The following is a 14535-nucleotide window of genomic DNA, read 5'->3' as shown; positions in this document are numbered from 1 at the left end:
GATTCAAAAATAATTCCCAATTTCAATTAAAACCCTAGACTCTTTACAACAATCTACCCAAAATCATATTTTTTAATGAAAACCCTAGAAACTTACAAGAACTTTAACTCTATTTAAATCCAAATTCAACAAGAGAAAACGAAGAAGAAAAATCATACATGAAATAAAGGTTTTGTTTAATGAGAAACAAACTATTTCTGTTGTGTCTTTGGGTTTGTTTGAGAATTTGGGTTTTGTGGAGAAGATGAAAAAGATAGAGAAAAGGGTTTGATTTTGGGTTTAGTTTCTCTCAAAATTTCAGTTTCTGGTTTCGTGAAGATGGAGAAAATGGAGAGAGGCGCACAAAGGTTAGGGTTAGAAGGAAAATAAATGAAGTACGAATAAGAATGAGGATAAAGAGCTTAAAACTGGGCCTGTAGAAATAAACTAGATGTTCTATCCTCCAAGACCTCCACTAGTGACCAATAGGTTCAATACCGAACCAGGTGATAGGCTCGCGGCAAATTAAGGGTGTGTGTCTAACCATTTTCAGACTTATAGTAATGTCGCATTACATGTGGCTAGTCACCTCTGGGTATGCAACAAAAGATTAGTAGTGGGCGTATAAATACTAAAAATATATGTTGGATTTATTGTGTGATATAATGGTTTCTCGTTAAATCACGTACCTAGTAAATTATCACGTTTGAGAATGACATCTTTTTTGCGTTATATGGTGGACCCAACTATTTTCATGTGATATGACGGAATTTGTCTGTGAAATTCTATTCACGTAATTAATCCGTCATTTAAAACGTGATTTATAGCCCTTTCTGGACCAGTGTCAATTCTTGGTGGCGATCCCTCTCAGCTGATATAATGTTTATCCTCATCCTAGCGAACCCAATGACCTCAACAAGCTCTTCCAGTGCAAGCATATCAATCAACGCGAGGGATTGTTCTAGACGGGTCTCAGCTCCGAAAGCAAACTTATATAGGCTTCTCTCTGGCACTCTTTGTGGTTTCCTCAAAAATCCTCCAAGGTTACCTCTCGATTGTAAAATCCTAGGTGTGTGAAGTCCATTCTACACAAAAAAAAAATCAAAAAACAAGTAAGAAATCGGTACGTATATAAACATAAGTAACCCGATTTTGAAAGAATCGGGTTATGTGGTACATGTATAAAACCCGATTTGGGAAAGGAAGATGAAGAGACTATAGTAATCGGATTATACATATTACATATATAAACCGATTCTGGTGATGTATTTTAAATATTTCATTTCTACCACAGAATCGGGCTATGTTAATCATCATGTAAGCCGATTAATGTGCACGTTCTTCATGGACGAAAACCCAGAATTGGTTTATTCGATAGGTCAATAAAAACCGATTCTGGGTGCAATCAGAATTTTGATTTGCCAAAAATGAAGATTTAAACATGTAAATCAACAAGATACGAAGAATCGTAGATTGGGTTTATGGAGATTTACCTTTTTCTTGTGTAGATCGTAAATTGACTAGATTCATTGGAGAAGAAGATGAAAATTAGGGTTTTGAGAATTTGGAAAGATAAGGATGGAAATAGAAAAAGAAAATTAAGTTTAGGTTTCTTTGTTTTTGGATTTACTGAAAATAGAAAGATTAGAATTTACATGAGAGAGTTTTAGTAATTAATGTGGGGGTAAATTTGTTTTTTTTAGAACTTTGGGTGCCTATAGTAATTTGGTGGTGTGGGAAGGAAAATAGCTCCAATTAAATGGTATAGGTCCTAATTTAGCCGGGTTTTAAAAATAAAGATTATAGGTTTGAATTTGATATGCAGGTGAAGGACTGTATAGACAATTTTTATTTTTAAGACACCCGATGCCACCTTCGTTTGATGGGCATAAACTTAGTGGCCGCACCTAAGAACTCCAGGTTATTTTCCCTAGGAAAAGTTCTGGATTGGATATGGTTGACAATACCCTGCAGTCCTTGCTCTTTTTTCTTGAAATTGGTTGCTCTTATCATTGTACTACATTTACATAAGCAATTATTTTCAATAGGTACGCGTTTGTCCTAAGTTGACAAAAAAGGTGGATCATCACGTGCTATAGTAGTAATATGTCCTATATTTTTGGATGTAACAGCACCTTCTGCTGGATTTTTACTTTCTCATACGCAACATAGATACATACACTCAAAGCAAATCTCTAATGTCTTCAATGTCATTCTCATTTTCCTTCCAATAAAAAATCTATGCACTGTCATTTTCATATTACCGTTTTTCTTTTATATATCTCGATACAATCTCTTAATTTTCGAGATCTGCAAGTGAAAATGATACCCCTTACTCATGAATGTATATTTTCTACTGCTTCAGAGTTTGCTTGTAACTTTTGCATTTCTCTGTAGAAAATTCAAGAACAGAACATGAAGTTTAGGAAGTACCTTGTGAAAATTAAACTCTTAAATATTTTTCGTATCTTTTCATTAATAGGACCAGCCTTTTATAGGCTTACATTAAGTAAAACCCTTCTTAATTAACCGTGCAACCATTTAATCCTAAATAGTAAGGATTTGTAAAACAAATTTAAACGGAAATAAAACTCCTAAATACTAGGATAATTATTGGACTGAATTCAAAAATATTCAAAAATCAAAATTACCTAAATCCTAAAATATTTGAATCTCAAATATCCGAAACAACTTATTGACTTAAAAGATGTTTGAATTAATTAATCCCAACATCCTCCCATAATTCAAACATCATCATATCATCATCATCATACATCGCTATCATCATCAACATCATATAATCATCTTCATCTGCATTATCAAATAATCATCATTAAAACAAAAGCAATTCTTCTTCATCATCAGATGCTCCCATGCATAAATTTGCATGCTCCTCTTTTGGTTTGTCACGACATTATTTTTCAATATGGCCAAACTTTTTACAATGGTAGCACTGCAGCGGCTTTTTGTCTTTGAAGTAACATACATCAGTAGTATGGTTTTTCCTTTTGCAAATTGAACATGATTGAGAAGAAGAATTTTTACCCTTTTCTTTAGCCATAAGAGCTTTCTCTTCATATAATTCCAATTTCAGTAACCTGTTCAACCTTTGCTAATGTGCTTGAAGAGATCCAATTAGTTCATTCAAAGAATAAGTTGACAAATCCTTGGTTTCTTTAATAGCATCTACTACATGCTCAAATTTAGAGGGAAGGGAATGTAATACCTTTTCCACAATTTTTTGATCAGAGAGTTCTTCACCATAGGACACGATTGCATTCACGTTTTTCGTAACTTTGTCGAAAAATTTCTGCACAGATTCATTGCTTCCCATAGAAAAAGTTTCAAACTCACGGCGAAGAGTTTGTAGTTTCACAGTAATCACCTTATTAGTACCTTCATACTTTCCTTGCAACATAGTCCATGCTTCTCTTGCTGTTCTACGGTTAGAAATATTTGGAAAAATTGAATCATCCAAACCTTCTTGTATGAATGACAAAGCTTTTGCATCTTTCTTCACTTTTTCCCAATACTCATTCCTTTGTGCTGCGGTAAGCCTTTCATCTGGATTCACTTCATCATAACCATTTTCTACTAATTCCCATAAATCATGAGAAATAAAATTTGTTCTCAACTTAATAGACAAAAATTTGAAATTATCACCTTTGAAAATAGGAATATGTGGTGTGGAAGCATGCCATTAGTCGCCATCTCCACAGGATCGTCTAGCTCACGATGCCAAATGTAGAAAATTTTAAGAACAGAACATGAAGTTTAGGAAGAAACTTGTCACTACGGGAAAAATATACATCTACAACTGGAGATTTACAACACTTCGCTATACATCGTAGAAAGTCCTATGTTTTACAACTGGTTTCAAAGGAAGAGTTGTCGTATATCATCACTACCAACCCTTAGGAACAAGGGGTTGTGCTAAGAAAACAAACGACAACTCCTTTAGCAAAACTGTTGTGACGACATTTTGGTATAACAACTTTGTTTCATAAGTGTAGTGACTTAGCCTATCACAATTCTCACAAGTGTTGTTGAAGAACACAAAAATATGATAATGAAAAATACGTTAGAGGGGAGATTCGAACATGAACCTAATGCATGGATGTCTAGCTCATCAACCATCCTTACAGTTCACAAGTTTAGGTTTTTTTTTTTAATAGAAACGTATAACAACACTTATAAGTGTTGTTGAAGTTAAAATATAGAATGTCGGAAAAAATGAGGTTTGGGGGATTCGACGGCCAGGTTTCGATCGTGGATCCGGGTACGCATACAATATGCAGAAATATGATTTTTTTAATGTTTCGTAGAATATCTCGAAGGAATCTTACCTGTAAATGGAATATTCTGATGGAATCTTATCTGTAGATTGGTGAATTCATCGTTCCTATAAAGTTTTCGACTTATAATAGTCCACTCGCGACCAACTATCGAGCTTAGATCCTGGTTCAGTGTCTAATTTGTGGTGTATTTAAGGTTTCGGAGAATATTCCGATGAAATCTTACTTGTATATGGGTGGATTCATTCGTTCTTACGCAGTTTCCGACTTATTGTAGTCTACTCGCGGCCAGGTTTTGAGCTCGTCGCCAGGTTCAATGTTGAAGTTAACAAATTTGTGGTGTGTTTAAGGTTTCGGAGAATATTCCGATGGAATCTTAGCTGAATATGAATGAATTCATCGTTCTTAGGAAGTTCAAACCGACATTGAGCTTCAAATTTATCGATTCGATGATGTATCATGCTAAGTTTGAAGTCAGAACTCTCCCAGAGCTTCATGATTCATAGTTTCCATGTCGTTATACCATATTTGAAGTTCGAATCGACTCTAAGATTCATATTTATCGATTTTGATGATATATCATGCTACGTTTAAAGTCAGAACTCTCCCGGAGCTTCATGATTCATAGTTTCTATGTCGTTATACCATATTTTAAGTTTAAATCGACTCTGAGATTTATATTTATTATTGATTTCGATGATGTATCATGGCAAGTTTGAAGTCAGAACCCTCATGGAGCTTCATGATTCATACTTTATTTGTCGTTATACCTAATTTGAAGTTCGAATCGACATTGAGATTCATATTTATCAATTTCGATGATGTATTATGCTAAGCTTGAAGTCAGAACTCTCCCGGAGCTTCATGATTCATAGTTTCAATGTCGTTATACCATATTTGAAGTTCGAATCGACTCTGAGATTCATATTTATCGATTTCGATGATGTATCATGCCAAGTTTGAAGTTAGAACCCTCCTGAAGCTTCATGATTCATAGTTTGTTTGTCGTTATACCGAATTTGAAGTTCGAATCGACATTGAGATTCATATTTATCTATTTCGATGATGTATCATGCTAAGTTTGAAGTCAAAACCCTCTTGTAGCTTCTTGATTCATTGTTTGTATGTCATTATGCCATATTTGAAGTTCGAATCGACACTGAGCTTCATAATTATCGGTTTCGATGATGTATCATGCCATGTTTGAAGTCAGAACCATCCCAGAGCTTCTTGGTTCATAGTTTTTATGTCGTTATACCATATTTGAAGTTCGAACAGATACTGAGCTTTATATTTATCGATTTAGATGATGTATCATGCTAAGTTTGAAGTCAGAACCCTCCCAGAGCTTCTTGGTTCATATTTTCTATGTCGTTATACCATATTTGAAGTTCGAATCGACTTTGAGCTTCATATTTATCGATTTCGATGATATATCATGCTACGCTTGAAGTCAGAACTCTCCCGAAGCTTCATGGTTCATAGTTTGTTTGTCGTTATACCATAATTGAAGTTCGAATCGACTCTAAGCTTCATATTTATCGATTTCGATGATATATCATGCTACGTTTAAAGTCGGAACTCTCCCGGAGCTTCATGATTCATAGTTTCTATGTCGTTATACCATATTTTAAGTTTAAATCGACTCTGAGATTTATATTTATTATCGATTTCGATGATGTATCATGCCAAGTTTGAAGTTAGAACCCTCATGAAGCTTCATGATTCATACTTTGTTTGTCGTTATACCTAATTTCGAATCGACATTGAGATTCATATTTATCAATTTCGATGATGTATTATGCTAAGCTTGAAGTCAGAACCCTCCTGGAGCTTCCCGATTCATAGTTTGTATGCCATTATGCCACATTTGAAGTTCGAGTCGACACTGAGCTTCATAATTATCGATTTCGATGATGTTTCTTGCTAACCCTAGTTAAAATAAACCGAAAGCAAAAAACAAAGCACAAAAGCACAAATCGAAATCACAAAAAAAGAACAAAAAAACACACAAAGAGCTTCATATTTATCGATTTCAATGGTGTATCATGAGAACCCGAGTCTTCCATTGTGAACTAAAGCTACTTCATGACATGTATGGATAGTAGAAATTACTTCACGACTTATGTGACTAGTCGAAATTCAATCCGGAAGCACATAGAGAAAGCACAAAGAAACACACAAAGAAAACACACTTTCCTTGATCCGTATGACAGTCTCAAATCAAATCTCCACCGTCCAAAGATATCCCTAATCCGTATGACCATATTTAAATCAAATCTTGGCCGTTTAAAGATAGGTATATAGAAGATCAAAAGAAAATTTCTCACAGTTTCTTCATTTACCTCTCTTATCTTCGTCTCTAACCTTATCTTCCGCCTCCCTTGCAAGAGAAAAACCACAGAATCTATTTCTCGATCACTCTCTTATGTAAAAAAACCTACGGAAGTTGTAGATCGGTTCTTTCAAATTGCAATGGCTTCTTTGAAACTCATTTTCTCTTCTTATTCTCTCTTCTTCTTTCTTCTTTTTCGTTCTTCTTCTCTGCTCTTCTTCAGTTGAAAATCGAGAGGTGAAATTGAGGTATGGCTTGAGGAAATTTAAATCGTGAGTATGTATAAAAGAAGAAGGAGTTGGTGTTTCTGCTAATTATGAAGAAGAAGATTGAGTCCTGTTATGAATCGAGAATTAGGGCTTTCTCAGTGAATCGTTAATTGAGTTAGAAATGGAGAAATTAAAGATGGGTTTTGTGAACACTGTATGATGAGGAAGAATTAGTGATTGATGTGTGAGTTTTAATGAAGATTAGAGAAGCTAGGGTTTCTGTTCTTTCCCAAAATAGATATTAGGGTTCTTGGATGTAATTGAATCAAGTGACTGAAATTGAAATTGAGGTTTTAGGGAAGGATTAGAGATGGGAATGTTTGATTTTAAAAATTAGAGGTCGTGGTGGTGGTAGAGGCAGAGGAGGCAGCAAAGGAGGAGGTCGTGGTAGTGGTGGAATGAAAGGTGGTAGTAAAGTGATTGGGTACAAAGTCTGGAATCCTTTTAGATCAAAGCTTGCTGCTGCTGTACTTGGTGGTGTTGACAATATTTGGATTGTAAGTACTATTTGTGTATAATGTTTGGGATTTTTCACTTTGTGTTTTTACTTTTTTTTTCTTTGTCATTGTTTTAACATAATGGTGTTTGATTTGCAATTTCAGGTACCGCCTGATTTAGACCTAGAGGTGGTGCTAGTGGAGGAGGAGGTGGTAGATGGAGTGCTAGTGGTGGTGGTAGTAGTGGTGGTGGTGGGAGAAGGACTTATGAGCCAAACCCATTTGATGTTGCTGACAAATTTGCTGAATTAAGTGTTACTGAAATTGAAGGAGGAGATGAGGGTATCTAGAGAGTTGTCTTGCCAGGTGAAAATTGCTAAGTTATTTGTTTGAGTTTCTGTTTAATGATTGTTATTAGTGATGTAGATACACTTTTCTAATTTCTAATTACTCATTTTTGGTTTTGTGGTCCTGTAGATACATGATGAAGCGAAAAAATTCTCTTATCAGACTGGTGTTAAAGTCGCTGTTGCATATGGTGGAGCACCGATGCACAAGCAGGTTTGTTGCTCGCCCGCATACTTATTTTGTTTGTATTCACTGGCTATTAAAGATAGTTATTAAGAAATGAGATCTTATGTGTTGAATCAATGGGAGATAGCTGTTGATTGCTTCTATCGACGATGAAGCTTGAATAAGTATTGATCTCGAGCACAGTGGAGAAGAGATGCTAAGATGAATTCAGGTGGAAGAAAAGGGGATCTTATGGTAAGTTTATAAAGTCATGGTTTATTTATTTGTGTATTTTTGTGGGGATTTAAGGGTTTTTTATAATCTAATTGAATCTTGGAAATGATATAGAGGTCTAATTGAATTATTTGTGTAGGGTTTTTGTTATTCAATGCTTTTAGAGATTAGGGTTCTTATCAGGATTTGAAATTGTTGAGTTCCCAGTGATGATTAACTACCGTGTTTATTCCTTCTTATTCGTATTCAGTGACTTGTGGGTCTTTAATTGATTCTATCTAAAATGGGTTTTTGACAATTTTGTTTCTTGTTTGCATACTAAGCATGATGAAATTGAAGCAATGTTTTTTAAAGAGAGAGCCATACTTGAAGCCAAGTACCAGAAGATGAAGATTGTTCAGGAAATGATTGAGATTATTCTTGGTTTACAAGGAGATGTTCCCGCGGATTCTCGAAAAGGAGTTCCTTATGTTGGTGGAAAGTAAGATTTCAAATCATTTTTACTATTTCATTGCAAGAAGATCATATAATTTTATTTGGATTGACTTATTATTTTGTTTGGTGTGTTGTGTTGTAGCAACAAGGTTGCTTCTTGTGCAAAGCATTTCGTTGGTGATGGTGGCACAACAAAGGGTATTAACGAGAACAACACAGTGACTGACTGGCATGGACTACTCAGTATTCATATGCCTGGTTATTATAATTCAATCATCAAGGGTGTATCAACCATCATGGTTTCGTACTCAAGTTGGAACAGCGAAAAGATGCATGCTAACCGTGATCTTGTTACTAACTTCCTCAAAGACACTCTTAATTTCAGGGTAGATAGAAAACTCTCTTTGAACTAGACCAGCATTAGCTAAACTAATTTGGACCAAGAAAAATGAAGGCATGGCTGACAGACTGTTGTTTCTATTGCTTGAATTATGTGTTAGGGATTCGTCATTTCCGATTGGCAAGGTATTGACAGGATTACTTCACCAGCAGGAACCAACTATACTTACTCCGTCCATTCTGGGATTAATGCCGGCATTGACATGGTATGATGGCCATTTTGACATAAACTAAAAGTTCAATGTTAGAACTACAATAAGTTACTTTGACATATTAAATGTTTTGGGTATTCCTGCAGATCATGATTCCAATGAACCACACTGATTTTATCCATGATCTAACCTACCTGGTTGGGAAGAACGTAATCCCCATGAGCAGGATTGACGATGTTGTGAAGAGAATTCTGAAGGTAAAATTCATGATGGGCGAGCAACCATATGCAGAGACAACGGGGGACAACCTTAACTTAACAATTCATGAACCTGGTTTGAGCACTATGAAGAACTTTTGTGGCTCTATCAAGTGTGTTGTTGTTGTTATCTATGGACGACCTCTTGTGATTGAACCTTATCTATCAGATGTTGATGCTCTCGTAGCTGCATGGATCCTGGAAGTGAAGGTCAAGGTGTATCAACATTGCAAGGATGCCTCAAAATACTTTAATGAGCATGGAAGATCGAGAAGATGTCAGAGGTAACCAGTTAAGAGTTAGGATGCCTCAAAATACTGTTCCAGTTGGCGACATCAATTTGTTTGAGAAAGAAGCAGATTGTTGTTGCTTATATTGTTTAGTGGTATGTTGTTTTTTATTGTTTATACTTGAACTTCTGTAGTAAGATTTTGAATATTCGTTTTGAATATAGGTGATGATGTAAATAAGGGAACTTATGTCGAGTCTTTCAGTTTAATCCAATTGTTTATTTACATTTCAGTTTAATCTAGTTGTTTCTTTACATTTCACAAATAGTAGTGACAAAAGTGAAATATATATTCTGAAATATGGGTTTGATCTTATTCACAAGTATTGTAAAATAGTTTATTTACAATCATAACTATGTGTTGTCCAAGATAGTCCTACTACACATAGTATAGTTGTATCAAGGTACTTCTACAATGCTAACAAGTGTACTAACTGTAATATTCACAATACTAATAAGTGTTGTGTTAAAAATTTCTACGATATGCTACTTATGTTGTCCACGATTGTTCTACAATACAAGCAAGAGTTGTGTTAGGTTATCAAAAAAAATCGAAAGAGAATCGCAACATTGACAAACTATTGTCGAACCATGAATCACATCACCCTTTACAACACTTGTCAACCATTGTAGAAAAACTTGGACTTTTTATAATACCCCCGTTCCACAATGCATGAAATGGAGTTGTCGTAGGGGTACTACAACGCTTATCTTGTGTCGTCAATGATGATTTTTCCCGTAATGTGTGAAAATTAAACTCTTAAATATTCTCCATATCTTTCATTAATAGGACCAGCCTTTTATAGGCTTACATTAAGTAAAACCCTACTTAATTAACCGTGCAACAATTTAATCCTAAATAGTAGGATTTGTAAAACAAATTTAAACGGAAATAAAACTCCTAAAGACTAGGATAATTATTGGACTGGATTCAAAAATATTCAAAAATCAAAATTACCTAAACCCTAAAATATTCCCTAAAATATTTGAATCTCAAATATCCGAAACAACCTATTGACTTAAAAGATGTTTGAATTAATTAATTCCAACATTCTCTTATCATTCAAACAAAATTACAATCGAAAATGTTAGATGTACCGTGAATCGGTACTTGGGTGTGCACCTTGTGAGATAAAAACTGGCCCTACTTGAACCCTTTCTAATCCCAATGCAGAGAAGTGCTGCCGGGACCGCACGATCACCTCTCGGTACACACTGCGGTAGAAAAGCGCGGTATGTCTATCATCACTCAATTACAATACCAGAAAATTGAACCCAAATTGAAATAGATGTTGGATGTTGCCATCCCACTCTCAGAAACATTTTAAGCAAAAAGATTCCTTCAACTAAGTGTTGACCAAGAATACACTGGTTTCCAATTAAAATCTGTTATTAGTTTTTACTAAAAGAACACAACATTTTACTTCATCATATCATATGTGTGGTAGCCGTTTTTCTGGCATTACATCTCACACCCCACACATCAAAAGAAAGGTTCTAGCAACCATTGAATCAAAATAAATGCAATCATAAAACAAAACATGTAAAGAACACAAGAAGAAGTTACATGGGTTTAGTATTGATACCCAAGTCCACGGAGAAGAAGAGCTTGATCTTTACTGAAGCAAAGGGTTAGAAAACATCAAGGGATAAACTCTCACTCTCTCAAGCTCGACAAATTTCAAGTCTCTCTACTCACTCTTGTTTCACAAAAAATCCGACCCTAAGTTGAACACCAAAACTATCTCGTGTTTTGTTCCTCCCCCAATTCCTTAATTCTAGGATGCTTCCAAGTGGAAACTCAAAAAGAAATCAACGCATACTTTCTTCCTTTCAAAAATAAAGGCGCAATAGGAATTGTATACATTTAAACTTTTCAAAGAGCAAAAAAGTTCTGTGCAAAACAATTCTGTTAACTTGGTAACAGTTACTGAGAAGGGTAGCCCATTAGCAGCCATGCATGGTGCAAAACCAAACAAACATATAATTGTGAGACATAGCTATGAAAACTATTATTCAACCCATACAATTCAGGGTGCAATACTTATGTTCGGCAATGAAAACTATTATTCAACCTCCTCCTCCTTCCAACAGAACCTAGCTACCTAGGGTTGGTTATATACTAAAATTCATGAATTCAATTCACCAAAGTCCAAACATTAAACCACAGAACTGCAAATACCTCTTCTTTTTTTTTTTTTGAAAGAAACTGCAAATACCTCATTACAAAGTTAAACAGATGATGAAACAGAAAACCTAACAATGGCGTCAAAACGAGAAAGAGAGGAACTATTTAGACAATCAAACGAAAAACATTAAAAAACATATATACTCCTTGCGTACTGGAGGACCACAGCAAAAACCAACATTCTTTAAAAGGAGAAAGGAAAGGAGCAACACCTAGTAATAAAACACAGACAACTAGATTCATCATAAGTTTAATCACTATCCAACTTTCATCCATACTCCAATCAGAAGCCGCCGCTTTCTTTCTTTTCCTGTCTTTTATATACCAGAAAACATGAAGGCAAAAAACCTAAAAATTACTCTCAACATTTAAGAGTTTCCTGATAATAGGAGGTGGAGAAGATAACCGTCTTTCAGCAATCATGTTGGAGTTGGCATAGCTAGAGTATGAGCACCCATGTGGCCACTTTTCTTGATAAAATTGTAAAGATATTCTGAGCATCACACTCAATAACAACATTATCATTCAGATTATTTCTGACAGCAAATTGAACTCCAGCAAGAAAAGCTTCGGCTTCACCTTCCACAAATCTATGTACCAACAAAAATTCAGTGCATCACCCTTTGAACTCAGCCAAATGATCTCTGGCACCGACTCCACAAGCAGCTCTCAGCATTTAAGAGTTTCGTAATAATATGAGGGGGAGAGGATAACCGTGTTTCAGCAACCCTGTCGGACTTGGCATAGCTAGCTAGAGTGTGAGCAACCATGTTGCCACTTTTCTTGATGAATTTGAACTTGATGGAACGAATGCTGCTGGCCAGCTGTCTGATTTTTTTAATCACGGGTTTAATGCGAAATGGCACAGGGTGATTAGCATCATTTAAAATTGTAATGATATTCTGAGCATCACCCTCAATGATAACATTTTTCAAATCATTGCTGACAGCAAATTTAACTCCAGAAAGAAAAGCTTCGGCTTCACCTTCCACAAAGCTATGGACCGACAAAAATTCAGTGCAACACCCTTTAAACTCAGCCAAATGATCTCTTGCAACGACTCCACAAGCAGCTCTGTCCCAGGAGCTAACAACAACACCCACATTTACTTTTGTAACATTTTCACCGGGTGGCCTCCAACGGTCCTCACTAGAAGTGATGTTGCTTTTGTCACAATTCGACATATTCAAATAACTATTATCCTGATTTGGTTGTTGCACATTTAACCAGCTTCCACGCCCATTTGGTTTCTGCATATTCAAATGCTTATCCCGTACAGTTGGCTGCTGCACATCCAAATGACTAGACCCAGGCCTCCAGCTTCCACTGCATTTTCCCTCTTTTGGTTTCTGCTTATTAAAATGCTTATCCCGCACATTTGGCTCCTGCACATCCATAGGACTAGTTTCAGGCATCCAGCTTCCACTGCGTAATCCCTCATTTGGTTGCTGCACATCTGAATTCTTATCCTGCCAACTTGTTCCACTGTGTAATCCCTCATTTGGTTGCTGCACATCTGAATTCTGATCCTGCCCACTTGTTCCACTGCGTAATCCCTCATTTGGGTGCTGCACATCTGAATTCTGATCCTGCCCACTAGTTCCACCGCGTAATCCCTCATTTGGTTGCTGCACATCTGAATTCTTATCCCACCCACTGGGCTCCTGCACATCCAAAGTCTCGGGACTCCACCCTTCACTGCTGCTGGCAATATCCACAGGTAATATATCTTCCACCGGCTTTTGCAGATTTGATAACTTTGAAACTAGATGAGAATTGACAAATACTGTATGTTCCTCTTCTTGGGATTTCTTTAGTTTCGCCAACTCTGACTTCACTTCATTCATGAACTCAGTCCTCTCCTTCCTGCCAAGCATAATTTCTTCGTTCACTTTTTCTTCTAGCGTATTGACTCGGTTACTCAGTCCCTCCAACTTATCGTTGAAGAAAAGAACAGAATCAATCAGCTTCTCCAGAAGAGTGTCTACTTTAATACCATTATTCTTCCCAGACCAACTTGGCATACTACTATTATCATCATCATCATCATCGGACGCGATGCATAACCTCCTCTTCATTATATTGGGTGCGTTTTTCTTCTCTGCACTATCTCTTTATAAAACCCTATTTAGAGTGAAAGTGCGGATTTGTTATGTTAATAATTGATTATTAGCCGTAATTTAAATTTTAATAAACTCATAAGCACAACCATTAAAGATACAAATAAACAATCAAAAAAATCTCTAACGAAACTTTACAAGAAAAAATTCTAGGGTTTTAATGTATATAGGGTTCATAAAAAAAAAAAAAAAAATCTTACTTGTTTGTCTTCTTTTGATGATCAGTCGGACTCGGTGGATATAAGAATGCAGAAATCTCCCTACGATAAGTAGACAAAAAGACAAACAGAGAGGGAAATTGGGAAAGCTATTGAGAGAGCGACTGTAAAAGAGAAGGACGGAAAGACCAATGTTGATTTGGTATGAAAAAGCAGCAATTGGTGGTAGTTTTATACTGGGAAAGTCATGCCGGGCCCGACCCCGTCTGCTAGGCTAGTGAATGCTTCCGGTAGATTTTTTTTTTTTTTTTTGAAACTGAAGTTTTCATTGATTAAAAGTCTTGTGTTACATGTTGTGCATCTTTTTGTAATTGAGTTGCAATCTCATCAGCAATAGATAAAATCCAAACATTACTTAAAAGAGAGACTCTAGCTAAATTTGCTAATATATCAGCCACCTTATTTTGTTCCTTTG

At 35.9% G+C, this 14535-nt stretch overlaps 3 protein-coding genes across 3 annotated transcripts; 2 read left to right on the top strand and 1 right to left on the bottom strand.

Moving 5' to 3' along the window:
* The first annotated feature begins 6999 nt into the window (after positions 1-6999).
* On the top strand, positions 7000-8009 carry LOC113357368 (rRNA 2'-O-methyltransferase fibrillarin-like). Its single transcript, XM_026600749.1, has 6 exons — positions 7000-7018; positions 7218-7375; positions 7481-7552; positions 7646-7681; positions 7793-7876; positions 7977-8009. The coding sequence occupies exons 1-6, from the start codon at positions 7000-7002 to the stop codon at positions 8007-8009; spliced, it is 402 nt and encodes a 133-aa protein (XP_026456534.1).
* A 457-nt stretch (positions 8010-8466) lies between these two features.
* LOC113357359 (beta-glucosidase BoGH3B-like) lies at positions 8467-9593 on the top strand. Its single transcript, XM_026600741.1, has 4 exons — positions 8467-8543; positions 8640-8883; positions 8998-9102; positions 9195-9593. Exons 1-4 carry the CDS (start codon positions 8467-8469, stop codon positions 9591-9593), a joined length of 825 nt encoding a protein of 274 aa, XP_026456526.1.
* A 2342-nt stretch (positions 9594-11935) lies between these two features.
* Positions 11936-14240, bottom strand: LOC113334978. Its single transcript, XM_026581202.1, has 2 exons — positions 14103-14240; positions 11936-13906 (listed from the first exon to the last, which is right to left on the bottom strand). Exon 2 carries the CDS (start codon positions 13858-13860, stop codon positions 12412-12414), a length of 1449 nt encoding a protein of 482 aa, XP_026436987.1. The 5' UTR covers positions 13861-13906; positions 14103-14240; the 3' UTR covers positions 11936-12411.
* Between the last annotated feature and the right edge of the window lie 295 nt (positions 14241-14535).

Source organism: Papaver somniferum, chromosome 1 (genome assembly GCF_003573695.1).
Source record: "Papaver somniferum cultivar HN1 chromosome 1, ASM357369v1, whole genome shotgun sequence".
In the NCBI taxonomy this organism is placed as follows: Eukaryota; Viridiplantae; Streptophyta; class Magnoliopsida; order Ranunculales; family Papaveraceae; genus Papaver; species Papaver somniferum.
The sequence above is the reverse complement of the archived record's forward strand: the minus strand, read 5'-3'. Positions and strand labels throughout refer to the sequence as shown.

Bases quoted from the DNA above. Each gene is read 5' to 3' on its own strand.
- LOC113357368 (XM_026600749.1), top strand. The intron at 7,376-7,480 runs GTAAGTACTATT...TTGCAATTTCAG, and splicing joins GTGTTGACAATATTTGGATT to GTACCGCCTGATTTAGACCT. The intron at 7,553-7,645 runs GTAGTAGTGGTG...CTGAAATTGAAG, and splicing joins ATGGAGTGCTAGTGGTGGTG to GAGGAGATGAGGGTATCTAG.
- LOC113357359 (XM_026600741.1), top strand. From the start codon at position 8,467: ATGATTGAGATTATTCTTGGTTTACAAGGAGATGTTCCCGCGGATTCT. The intron at 8,544-8,639 runs GTAAGATTTCAA...GTTGTGTTGTAG, and splicing joins GTTCCTTATGTTGGTGGAAA to CAACAAGGTTGCTTCTTGTG. The intron at 9,103-9,194 runs GTATGATGGCCA...GTATTCCTGCAG, and splicing joins TTAATGCCGGCATTGACATG to ATCATGATTCCAATGAACCA.
- LOC113334978 (XM_026581202.1), bottom strand. From the start codon at position 13,860: ATGAAGAGGAGGTTATGCATCGCGTCCGATGATGATGATGATGATAAT.